The sequence below is a fragment of the Cervus elaphus genome, chromosome 4 (assembly GCF_910594005.1).
Source record: "Cervus elaphus chromosome 4, mCerEla1.1, whole genome shotgun sequence".
Classification (NCBI taxonomy): Eukaryota; Metazoa; Chordata; class Mammalia; order Artiodactyla; family Cervidae; genus Cervus; species Cervus elaphus.
In genome coordinates this window covers 40,340,574-40,354,358 of record NC_057818.1, presented here as the reverse complement: position 1 = coordinate 40,354,358, position 13,785 = coordinate 40,340,574, and the positions used below count along the sequence as shown (strand labels likewise).

At 39.7% G+C, this 13,785-nt stretch overlaps 1 protein-coding gene across 1 annotated transcript in view; it reads right to left on the bottom strand.

The window, feature by feature from the left end:
• The window catches only part of HYDIN (HYDIN axonemal central pair apparatus protein), a 348,507-nt gene that overhangs the window by 303,288 nt on the left and 31,434 nt on the right, over positions 1 to 13,785 (bottom strand). The window contains 4 exon segments of the mRNA XM_043899028.1: positions 74 to 208; positions 5,326 to 5,445; positions 12,080 to 12,205; positions 13,224 to 13,381. Of these exon segments, the coding sequence (XP_043754963.1) occupies positions 74 to 208; positions 5,326 to 5,445; positions 12,080 to 12,205; positions 13,224 to 13,358 (516 nt within the window). The 5' untranslated portion in view covers positions 13,359 to 13,381.

The window sequence follows — 13,785 nt, the reverse complement described above, 5'->3', positions numbered from 1 at the left end:
CTCTGTGAATGCTCCGAGTTGCAAACTGCCAGCGACCAGCATTCAACCACTGTCTTGCCAGTGCTGCTGTTACCTTGTTTTCCTCTGGAGTAAAGAGGATTCGGAACACGGATGGCACTCCTGGAGCGACTTTGTGGCTGATACCTTTGGGGCTGATTACTTTAAAGTAAGGTGAACTTTCCTCAACAACTTTCACCATCCTTGGAATCTGCAAGAAAAACCCAATAATGGGCACTGTTATTGAAATTTTTATTTTATTATTTAAATGTGACTATTTTTGAAAACTAACTGCTTAATCGTCTAAAACCCCACCTACACTGGGGAGCTGCACTGGGCTTTTTAATGTCTGAGAACTGCTGTGGGAGAAGAAATCACACTGCACTCCTGCTGTGGCTCATCCACTGTACATGAGGCACCACTTGATCCTCGCAATAACCTCTGAGCCTCATTACAATTCATTCTTCAGATGAGGAAACAGACACTTGCCCTAAGAGTTACAGCTTTTCCAAGCAATGGTGTTCAGAATCATATCCTGGACTAACTCTACCTCCCTTCCCTACATGATTGCCCTACCCAACACTACTGTGAAGCAAGAACATAGAGGGAGGTAGAATATCCCCCAAGGCCAGTCTCGGAGCAGGTTCAAACAATTCCATCCTTTTAAAGTCTTATTCTTCTGCCCTGCTTGCCTCACCCAGAGCACATACACCTATCTTGGATAGCCCCCAGCAATAAAGGAAATGTAACTGTGAGAAGAGGCGTGGTCAGAGGTAGAGGTTCTAGGGACACAGGCATAGGAATGGATTTTTTTTTTTTTTTAAGAAAAAAAAAATGATTTAAAGGCAGCAGAAGAAAGTTAACTATAGCTAAGTCTGTCCTAGGAGTCTCAGGTGGAAAATGAGGAAACAAGAAACCCCACAGCCTCTCAAAGCTGGAGCCCAGATGTGGAAGGGAAGAAGAAATGCAGAGAGAATTCAGACAGATCTTGAGACTAGAGACTGGGGAGGCAAGAAAGAGATGTGTGCCTATCTGACAGGAATAGAACTGGCTTTGCTATTAAGAGAAAAGTTCAATGGCATTCCTGATGTGTTGAATGATGTCATATAAGCTTGTTGGGAATACTTTTAGTAAGATCATAACTGTGGATTAGAAACTAGAAAGGAAAACAACAGCAACACCGGTAATAATACTAACACTGCTTTAGTGCTTACTAATGACAGGCACTGAGCTGAATACTTTACATCCATTATTTCATTTAATATTCCAAACAACCTATTGAAATGGGTGCGATTATCATCCCCATAGCTTGGAGACGTGAAGTGACTTGCCCAAATCTACAGCTAGGAGAGCTCCCGCCTGGAATCTGATCCCAGATTCATCTGACTCTGGAGTCTGGGTGCTTATAATTGTACCCCAAGTGAATTGTGTTGTGGCTTGTAGAGTGTTCATGGCTTGCTTTCAACTTGTATGTTCAAGAGATAGAAGAATAACAACCAAACAGACTCTGTCTTTGGCATTCCAAGCCAGTGAGGAAGCAAAAGGTGAGTGACACAGAGAGCATTTTTCAGTGTCCTAAATTTATCTCAGTGGTTCCTTCATGAAATAGGAAGTAGAGAAGCAGGCTCACATCAGCCACCTCGTACAACGGTCCCAGGATTAACTCACCAAGAACAAGCCTGCCTGGCCTAGAGAAACTGTCTGCTTATTGGCAGCTGAACTTCCTTGGATGAGGACCTTCTTATCATGGGGTCCAATACTCCAACAGCATCTGACCAACAGGTGTAGGTTTTATCCACAAGAACTGAGTGTCCTTTGGTAGAGAAGACTAGCACTCTTATCCTTGACATGCTCGCATACACCCACTGGCAATCATTTCTTGTTGATGGCCAGAGAGGAGTACCTTTTGGTCTAGGTCCTCACTGCCTTTAGTAGCCTAAAAAAACTTTGAACAAGAGTCAAAAAGCAGTGGAGAAAGGGAAAAAGACTGCCAACTAAACTGGTTGGCAGCCCTATGTAACTGATCTCTTCTTGAGATATACGAACTTGTTTATAAACATCTCAGGTTCTTTTTCTTCTCTCTGCCTACCCTTTAGCTTCCATCCCATGAGCTTCTCTTGCTAACTCTCCTGCAGTGAAGAACTAAATGTTCCATCTTCTAAAGTCTGACTTTGCTGTCACTAAATAACCTCATTGATCTCTGAAAGGCATCACTGATTCCTTTAATCAGTTACTGTAGTAAATATAACTGCAAGTCTTCCCATTTGCCTTAAATTCTTGCATAGTCTTCACTTAATTTCCCACTTTTATTATACCTAGAATTTTTGTCTCAATGGTCTAAGTCTCCTATAAGTATTTCTACTTGTCTTTAACACCTGATATTTCAGTTCAGTTCAGTTCAGTCGCTCAGTCATGTCCGACTCTGCGACCCCATGAATCGCAGCATGCCAGGCCTCCCTATCCATCACCAACTCCCAGAGTTTACTCAAACTCATGTCCATCGAGTCGGTGATGCCATCCAGCCACCTCATCCTCTGTTGTCCCCTTCTCCTCCTGCCCCCAATCCCTCCCAGCATCAGGGTCTTTTCCAATGAGTCAACTCTTCGCAGGAGGCGGCCAAAGCATTGGAGTTTCAGCTTCAGCATCAGTCCTTCCAATGAACACCCAGGACTGATCTCCTCTAGGATGGACTGGTTGGATCTCCTTGCAGTCCAAGGGACTCTCAAGAGTCTTCTCCAACACCACAGTTCAAAAGCATCAATTTTTCAGTGCACAGCTTTCTTCACAGTCCAACTCTCACATCCATACATGACCACTGGAAAAACCATAGCCTTGATTAGACAGACTTTGGTGGCAAAGTAATGTCTCTGCCTTTTAATATGCTACCTAGGTTGGTCATAACTTTCCTTCCAAGGAGTAAGCGTCTTTTAATTTCATGGCTGCAATCACCATCTGCAGTGATTTTAGAGCCCAAACAAATAAGGTCTGACACTGTTTCCACTGTTTCCCCATCTATTTCCCATGAAGTAATGGGACCAGATGCCATGATCTTAGTTTTCTGAATGTTGAGCTTTAAGCCAATTTTTTCGCTCTCCTCTTTCACTTTCATCAAGAGGCTTTTTAGTTCCTCTTCACTTTCTTCCATAAGGGAGATGTCATCTGCATATCTGAGGTTATTGATATTTCTCCCAGCAATCTTGATTCCAGCTTGGGCTTCATCCAGCCCAGTGTTTCTCATGATGTACTCTGCATATAAGTTATAATAATGAGTTATAATAAGCAAGGTGACAATATACAGCCTTGACGTACTTCTTTTCCTATTTGGAACCAGTCAGTTGTTCCATGTCCAGTTCTAACTGTTGCTTCCTGACCTGCATACAGATTTCTCAAGAGGCAGGTCAGGTGGTCTGGTATTCCCATCTCTTGAAGAATTTTCCACAGTTTATTGTGATCCACAGTCAAAGGCTTTGGCATAATCAATAAAGCAGAAATAAATGTTTTTCTAGAACTTTCTTGCTTTTTCGATGATCCAGTGGATGTTGGCAATTTGATCTCTGGTTCTTCTGCCTTTTCTAAATCCAGCTTGAACATCTGGAAGTTCACGGTTCACATATTGCTGAAGCCTGGCTTGGAGAATTTTGAGCATTACTTTACTAGCGTGTGAGATGAGTGCAATTGTGCAGTAGTTTGAGCATTCTTTGGCATTGCCTTTCTTTGGGATTGGAATGAAAACTGACCTTTTCCAGTCCTGTGGCCACTGCTGAGTTTTCCAAATTTGCTGGCATATTGAGTGCAGCACTTTCACAGCATCATCTTTCAGGATCTGAAATAGCTCAACTGAAATTTCATCACCTCCACTAGCTTTGTTCATAGTGATGCTTTCTAAGGCCCACTTGACTTCACATTCCAGGATGTCTGGCTCTAGGTGAGTGATCACACCATCATGATTATCTGGGTCGTGAAGTTCTTTTTTGTACAGTTCTTCTGTGTATTCTTGCCACCTCCTCTTAATATCTTCTGCTTCTGTTAGGTCTATACCATTTCTGTCCTTTATCGAACCCATCTTTGCATGAAATGTTCCCTTGGTATCTCTAATTTTCTTGAAGAGATCTCTCATCTTTCCTATTCTATTATTTTCCTCTATTTCTTTGCATTGATCGCTGAGGAAGGCTTTCTTATCTCTCCCTGCTATTCTTTGGAACTCTGCATTCAAATGGGAATATCTTTCCTTTTCTCCTTTGCTTTTCACTTCTCTTCTCTTCACAGCTATTTGTAAGGCCTCCTCAGACAACTATTTTGCCTTTTTGCATTTCCTTTCCATGGGAATGGTCTTGATCACTGCCTCCTGTACAATGTCACAAACCTCCATCCATAGTCCATCAGGCACTCTGTCACCTGGTATTTAGCATCTCTGTAATGCCTTCCTTCCTATCTGATTACTTTTCACGCTTAACTGTGCTTCATGCTGACATTCTGCATTATCTTTCTTTCATCATTGTTATATGTCAAGAAAATCTTCAGTCATTTAATACTCTTTCTTGAAATAATCCCTAATTTATCTCTGAAGGGAAAAGGCATCATGATAGAGAAGAAATCCTCAGTTGCAACCACAAAGAAACAAGGAACAGACAGTGGGAGAAGCCATCCAAATCTATATGGAGACAGATTCTGAAGGCTATCTGAGGTAGAAGGGGGGAGATGGAAAAGAGAAAACGGGAACTTCTTTTTTGAAGCTTTTTTTTTAATATAATTTGCATAATCTAAACACATTGGCTCAACAACTGCAATTCATATGAGTAGACTTGATACCTTCTCTGAAAGGCATCACTGATTCCTTTAATGAGCTACTGTAGTGAATATAACTGCAAGTCTTCCCATTTGCTTTTAATTCTTGCAGAGACTTCACTTAACTTCCCTCCTTTATTACAGCTAGAATTTGTGGCTATAATAGTGGGAAACAGTGGCTCTAATGTGGAGTATGTAAACATGAATAGTAATGGCACTGTCTTAAATGAAAACCTAGCCCAAATGGTCACTGGTGAGAACTTCATGACACTCATCTAGCTAATCCTTTATTCAACAGAATACTTAGTGCACATGGTGGGAGTTTACCATTTACTGGGTACTGCCCTGGGACTGAGCATTTAGCAACAAACCAACCAGTATATTCCTGACTTCATTAAGCTCATAATCAAAGGGCATGTCTTCATCTATTGTCCTAGGTCTATCAAATTAAAGAGCTTATCTAAGATCTTACAGGATCCCATTCTATCTAATCCCTTCTTATATATCCATAAAAGGTACAGCCATCCCAGCAAACATACTCACTGTGTCATTGTTCCTCAAAACCAGTGGAACCTCATAGACTTCACAGGGAGTGTAGTTCTGAAATACAATTTCTGATGGAAAGGGCTGGAATAACGCCTGATCCAGGTCAATTCCTGGAAACTACAGTTGAAAGAATAAATTAATCATATAATCACAAAGCGGCAGAAATGACTGGAAAAGATAAGAAATTACTACACATACCTATGATTATTAACACTAAGAACCAAGGAAACACTTTAAAAGGAGTAACAGATTGACAAGTACTGTAAATTAATGCACATATATGGAATTTAGAAAGATGGTGCTGATGATCCTACATGCAGAGCAGCAAAGGAGACACAGATGTAAAGAACAGACTTTTGGATTCAGTGGGAGAAAGCAAGGGTGGGATGAATTGAGAGAATAGCACTGAAACATATACATTATCATATGTAAAACAGATGACCAGTACAAGTCCAAAAGCAGGGCACCCAAAGCTGGTGCTCTAAGACAACCCAGAGAGATAGAGTGGTGAGGGAGGTGGGAGGAGGTTGAGGATGAGGGGGACACATGTATACCTGTGGCTGATTCATGTTGATGTATGACAAAAAACCATCACAATATTGTAAAGTAATTATCCTCCAATTAAAATCAATTAATTTTTAAAAATTCAAAATAACCTATAAATTAGAATTGATAAGTGACTTATCAAGGTCACTGAATAAAAGGTCAACATAAGTCAATTATATTTCTTTGTACTAGCAATGAACATTTAGGAAATGAAATTTATAAATAATACCATTTAAAACTACATTCTAAAACATAAAATACATAGGAATAAATCCAATGAAAGATGTGTAAGATCTTTATCTGGAAAATCTACAAACCATTATTGAGAGAAACTAAAGAAACTCTATGGACTTCCCTAGTGGGAAGAAATACAGAATCACTTTATTTTAAAAGAAAGAAAAAGAAAATCTACACTGAACCACTGACAGGTGTGTGGAAAATACATTAATATGCATATTTATAGGAAAAGCCCATCATTTAGACAGGCTAGAAGACTCATAGCTGAGAAACTCTGGGGGGAAGAAAAGGCTAACACAGTTCTGTCACATCTCCTCCCTTCTTCTCATCTCCCTTCCAAATAAGCACACACATACAATCCTCTTTCATAAAGAGCTGCCCCTAGAATCATGGAGAATTCCTATTGGACTGCAACACTACCAGCCCTGCCTCAACAATAACTACCTGAAAACAGCAAGTCCAGGAAGAATTCCTTTCTTTATTTCAAAGATGAGTGATAATAATAATCACAATGACAAATAAGCCAGGATCTATACAAAAACACTCACCAAAAAAAGAGAAGCAAAGAAAATGTCAAATGAATATTCACTTTTCTGGTTGCCATGAAAATAATAAGAATCTTGACTATACCACTTCATCATAAGCTCAAAGAACATATTGGGAAAAAAATCAGAGCGCACAAAGCAAATATTCAAGAGTTCAGGGAAGATTAAGCAATCAAAAGTGATGAAAAATTCAAATGCTAATTCAATAAATGCTAACTGAATTTCTAATGCTTTCCATATGTTGAACATACAGTAGTGAACAAAGCCAATAAAATCATTGCCTCATGAAGCTAAAATTCTTGAGGAAATGGATAAAAAATAAAAATACATAAAACAAGGTCAGGCAGTGTTAAAGCCATAAAGAAAGCCAAAGCAGGAAAAGGAAACGGAGTGAATGGGGATAGGCAGTCAAGGGATGGCCTCTCTGTGGAAATGATTTGAATTGAAGCAAGTTATGCAAAGATCTGAGAAAACAGCATTCCGGTTAGAAGGAATAACAAGTGCAAAGACCCTAGGGTAAGAATTATCTTTGAGTGTTTGAAGAGCAGCAAAAGGAGGTGCAGTTAGAGGAGAATGAGCTGGGAAAGAGACAAAGGAAAAGACTACGAAGGATGCAGGATCAGATGATGCAGGACTTTATCATTATGAGGGTAACAAGAAGCTCCTAGGTGGTTTTCAATATGGAAGCAACATGTTCTAGTTTACATTTTAAAAAACCACTCTTTGTGGAGAACTGATAATGGGGTGATCGGAGGGAAACAGGGAGGCTATTTTAGGAGTCTAGATGATGATGGGTTGAACAGGATGGTGGTGGTAGAGGTGGTGAGAAGTGGTTTGATTATAGAGATGTATTTGTGATTACCAGCCCTTGTTGGATTTCACATAAGATGTGAGAAAAACAGAGGCATCAGAGATAACACCAAGGTTTTTGGCCTGGGAAAACAAATCAATGGAGGTATTACATGGTGAAGGGAGGAGAGATCATGTCTTTAAGGGAAAGAATGTAATGCAAAAATTAGATCTTAAAGATTTTAAGTTTGAGCTGCCAATCATACACTGAGCTGAACATATGATCCAGAGTTCAGAGGCTAGACCACAGTAGGAGATAAAATTATGAAAGTAATCATTAAAAAACCACTACAACATTGCAAAGTAATTAGCCTCCAACTAATAAAAATAAATGAAATTAATCCTTTGTCTGTTGCTTCATTTGCTATTATTTTCTCCCAATCTGAGGGCTGTCTTTTCACCTTGCTTATAATTTCCTTTGTTGTGCAAAAGCCTTTAAGTTTCATTAGGTCCCATTTGTTTATTTTTGCTTTTATTTCCAATATTCTGGGAGGTGGGTCACAGAGGATCCTGCTGTGATTTATGTCGGAGAGTGTTTTGCCTATGTTCTCCTCGAGGAGTTTTATAGTTTCTGTTCTTACATTTAGATCTTTAATCCATTTTGAGTTTATTTTTGTGTATGGTGTTAGAAAGTGTTCTAGTTTCATTCTTTTACAAGTGGTTGACCAGTTTTCCCAGCACCACTTGTTAAAGAGGTTGTCTTTTTTCTATTGTATATCCTTGCCCCCTTTGTCTATACGCAAGGTGAAAAGACAGCCCTCAGATTGGGAGAAAATAATAGCAAATGAAGCAACAGACAAAGGATTAGTCTCAAAAATATACAAGCAACTCCTGAAGCTCAATTCCAGAAAAATAAATGACCCAATCAAAAAATGGGCCAAAGAACTAAACAGACATTTCTCCAAAGAAGACATACAGATGGCTAACAAACACATGAAAAGATGCTCAACATCACCCATTATCAGAGAAATGCAAATCAAAACCACAATGAGGTACCATCTCACGCCGGTCAGAATGGCTGCTATCCAAAAGTCTACAAGCAATAAATGCTGGAGAGGGTGTGGAGAAAAGGGAACCCTCTTACACTGTTGGTGGGAATGCAAACTAGTACAGCCGCTATGGAAAACAGTGTGGAGATTTCTTAAAAAACTGGAATTAGAACTGCCATATGACCCAGCAATCCCACTTCTGGGCATACACACCGAGGAAACCAGATCTGAAAGAGACACGTGCACCCCAATGTTCATCGCAGCACTGTTTATAATAGCCAGGACATGGAAGCAACCTACATGTCCATCAGCAGACGAATGGATAAGGAAGCTGTGGTACATATACACCATGGAATATTACTCAGCCATTAAAAAGAATTCATTTGAATCAGTCCTAATGAGATGGATGAAACTGGAGCCCATTATACAGAGTGAAGTAAGCCAGAAAGATAAAGAACATTACAGCATACTAACACATATATATGGAATTTAGAAAGATGGTAATGATAACCCTATATGCAAAACAGAAAAAGAGACACAGATGTACAGAACAGACTTTTGGACTCTGTGGGAGAAGGTGAGGGTAGGATGTTTTGAGAGAATAGCATCGAAACATGTATCTTATGTATAGTGAAACAGGTCACCATCCCAGGTTGGATGCATGAGACAAGTGCTCAGGCCTGGTGCACTGGGAAGACCCAGAGGGATTGGATAGAGAGGGAGGTGGGAGGGGGGATCGGGATGGGGAATACGTGTAAATCCATGGCTGATTCATGTCAATGTATGACAAGACCCACTGCAGTACTGTAAAGTGATTAGTGTCCAACTAATAGAAATAAATGAAAAAATAAAATAAATAAAATAAATGAAAAAAAAAGTAATCATTTAAAAGGTGAAATTTAAAACCTCGTTCCTAGAAGGGGCCACCTAAGGATTGAGTGCAGAAGAGACAGAAGTTTAAGGAGCAAGTACCAGGGAGCTCCGATGTTTAGTGATTGGCAAAAGGAGAAAGAGCCAACAAATAAAATAATAAAAAAGCAACCAGTGAAGTAGGAAGAAAGCCAAAGGAATGTGCTATGATATCTGAGACAAAAGTGAATTAAAAGGTACAAAAAAGACACTAACTATGTAAAATGCTGTGAGACAACCCAACTGTGTTGAACTGATCAAGCTTAAGAATGAATTTTAAGACACACACACACCTCAAAGTAAGGGATAGAGAGGATGCTGACGAATGTAATTACAATGAAATGGGAATGAACAAAGTTTAAAATGGATTGGAGAGGAAATACAAGATGTAGAAGGGCAAAGAAAATACAGCATCTTCACAACTGATATTTCTAAAGGAAAAAAAAAGGCATGACTACTTGATAATCCAAGAAAAGCTTTCTAGCAAAAATATAACAGATATAATATTTTAGGAAAAATTTAGTCACATCCTAATAACATTGTGCATGCTGCATGCATGCTAAGTTTGACTCTGTGCGACCCAATGGTGGACCATAACCCACCAGGTTCCTCTGTCCTTGGGATTTCCCAGGCAAGAACACTGGCGTGAGTTGTCATCTCCTCCTTCAGGGGATCTTCCTGACTCAGGGATTGAACCCGCATCTCTTACGTCTCCTGCACTGGTGGGCAGGTTCTTTACCACTAGCGCCACCTGGGAAGCCTCCCTAATAAAATCACTGGATATCAAATAAGAATAAACAATCTTTGGGCAAACAAATTAATATTATAGCTCAGCTGGTAAAGAATCCACCTGCAATGCAGCAGACCATAGTTCGATTCCTGGGTCAGGAAGATCCACTGGAGAAGGGATAGGCTACCCACTCCAGTATTTTCGGGCTTCCTTTGTGGCTCAGCTGGTAAAGAATCTGCCCCCAATGTGGGAGACCAGGGTTCGATCCCTGGTTTGGGAAGATCCCCTGCAGAAAGGAAAGGCTACCCACTCTAGTATTCTGGCCTGGAGAAATCCATGGACTAGGTCTTTGGGGTTGCAAAGAGTCGGACACGACTGAGCAACTTTCACTTTCACTTTTTCCTCAATATTCGTCATTTAAAACCAGAAGGTAGTGAAGAAAATGCCTGCAAAGCTCTTATAGGGAAAACAGGTGGCCCAAGAATTGTACATCCAACAAGTCTACAGTTCACCTCTAATTGTCAAAGATATAAAATAAAGGAAATACAGTTTCCATAATCTCTTCTTGAGGAAATGAGAAGGGTATGCTGCTGCTGCTAAGTCACTTCAGTCGTGTCCAACTCTGTGCGACCCCATAGAGGGCAGCCCACCAGGCTCTGCCGTCCCTGGGATTCTCTGGGCAAGAACACTGGAGTGGGTTGCCATTTCCTTCTCCAATGCATGAAAGTGAAAAGTGAAAGTAAAGTTGCTCAGTCGTGTCCAACTCTTAGCGACCCCATGGACTGCAGCCTACGAGGCTCCTCCGTCCATGGGATTTTCCAGGCAAGAGTACTGGAGTGGGGTGCCATTGCCGTCTCCTGAGAAGGGTATGACTCTCATTTAAATAAGAAACAAACGAAACTCAGGAAAATAAAGTAAAAAATAACTGACTGAGTTAACAGAAGATAGAAGAAGGAAGATGAGATGTGGTACACTAAGAGCCTCAATCAAAATGCATTAAAACACATACACAAACAGTAACACACACAGCAATACACACAGTCTGGTTTTAGTTATGCTCTGGGAAAGAAGCAGATAGCCCTTAATTATGATGAACTAGCTTTGGACGAAGCTGTGTTCCCTGCCCTTGAAGTTAGAGGGTGGCTATGGGAAAAAGACAAAGCTATGAATAACTAAAGCTGGCAGTGCTCATAAAAAGAGTAAATTGTATGCATATCCTAGACAGGAGAGGCAATGGCATGCCAAGGAAAGCGAAACAGCCTGAGGCAATCACTCCTCTTGAGGGAAATCACTCTGAAAAACCCTCAGGAATAGCTAGGAACCCTTTGAGAGGGGGCTAATCTCCAGGAGTTCAACTAAGGGAGGCTCATACCATAATTTGTGCATAAAAACTGAAGCATATAATTCAAGAAATTAAAAGCAGGAAATAAGACCCACTCTAAAAACATGTTCCTAAAGCCTGGAATATATGGTTTACACTCAAATACAGAAACATCAAAATAGCTATTCTTTAGAGACTAAAAGGATGTATTTGTTATTGGAAATGAGCCAGAACAGACAAAAATGCCTGTTTTAATAAACAATTTCCCCTTCTTCCTTTCTACTAATGACAGCTCAGTTAAGCAGGGACTTCTTTTTCTAGAAAGATAACCTAACTGGGCTTGACTAATATAATTCTCAGGATTACTCTTACTCTGTAAACCACAGTGTTCAGAAGTAGCTAAGGAAGAAATGTGACTAATCAAAAGTTATTTATACTCTGCAATTCTTGGTATCAAATTACAGATAGCAACATCAACAGAGGTAGAAAAAGAATATATAAAACAAGTCCAATAAGGGATTAGTTAGCCCATAAACAATAAGTGCTGCATAGTTCTCACTGTTTTAGAACAGTCACGCTATTCCAGGATCTACTCTTATACACAAATACAACAGAAAGCAGCTACCTTTTGATGTGTTGTTTCCCTCATATCTAAAAGTTCAATGATCTGCGGTCGGCACATCACACGGGTGTTGGCCAGTCTCTGCTCTGTGGTAAGGGACATTTCCTTCAGAAACTCCGAGGGTGTCAGCTAGAATTGAAAACAACAGGAGCTGAAGATTCATAAGTGGTAATACTGAAAAAGTGTTTTCCTAAGTGCCAGTAATGAATAATTTGTGTTTATAGCTTTCAGGAAAATTCTGGAATGCCGTTAAGTTCCCTTATAAAACATTTAAAATAACTAAATAATACAAACAAGTGAAGGACCCATGCACTTCTGAGCTTTCTGCACAGTAATTTGAAATGACATATGGTTGCCATTTCCTTATGATTTTAAAGGAATCACACAAAAGAACATGGGGTTGGGGAGAGGAAGGGCAATAACCTGCACAGGAGCATGTCCAGTGAGCTTAACATTTATGCTCAGAAGAGCATAAAACTCTAGGTTTCTAAAATCACTTAAGGGCTTCAGAGCTAAAGAGTCTGAGATATTTCTATTTCTCAACTGAAGTTACAACATGCAAGCAAAGCTTTTGGGTGTTTATCATGCTATACCTGGTTAAAGAGAAGTCTTAGAAAACGTAAAGGATCTGGGAAGGGTGACTGCGCGGCTTAGGAATGAGTATGAACTTTTTAGAAATCATAAGAGCACATTCATATCTTGTTTCCAAAGAGCTCTCATCTGATCATCAGATACAATAGCCAGTCACATCCACTTAACCAGACAAGAACATAAAATGCTTTAACACTTTCTAATCTTATGAGAAAAAAATGGTACCTATCATTTAAATAACCCAGGAAGGGCTTACCCAAGACCAGCTACTATTCATTGCTTTTGTCTGTGTAGTCTGACTTCAACTGATTAACATAAGCAATTTAAGCCTCCACTTTAATGTATATAATTTCAAAACCTTCCCAGGCTTTAAAAGGTATCTATGCTCTGTAGGAAGCTACCATGTGAACTACACTGAGACTATTTGATATTCTGTTTGATATTCTGAGAATGCCAGGCAGCCATTGTCATTCTCCAGAGGAGAAACACACTTTTTCTGAGAGATACTTCTCCTCTCAGAGGAGATGCTTTACTCTGAAATGCTCTGATACATTACCATTCGATTTACTTCATCTTCTGCAACCACCTTTGGACTCAGGGGTGGTAAAATCTTGCTTTGGAATCCTTTAAGTGTTCTGACTAACCCCATATGAACAGCCCCCATGGACTCCTCAATACTTCTACTTGTCATTTTTAGCTATTTCCTCTGTTTACCTAAGAATGAAAAAAAAAAAAAGTTTTAGAACAAATGCAGTTAATTTCTGAATATAGGTCACATTTTTTGAAGCTTTTTCAAATACAGGAAGGTTTAGAAAATACTGATCTTCAAAAATACATCCAGTACCTGAAACCAATGCCTCAACTGTAGGAGTCTATTCCATGAGCCAGTCTAGAGTTAGCCTTATCCCAAACTCTGGGACCCCTTTTAGACAAAACAAGTGATTCTGGACTAAGCTCAGGGAAGGCATGAAAACACAAGCAGCTCTTACATTTTGGCACTTTTATCTTCCCCAGATTAACAAAAACTGCTCAATAAATGTACTTCATAGTTTGCTACTTTATCTGCTTATTTGACAATTCTCTCTCATGACACCCTTCAAATAGAATAAATATAAGGC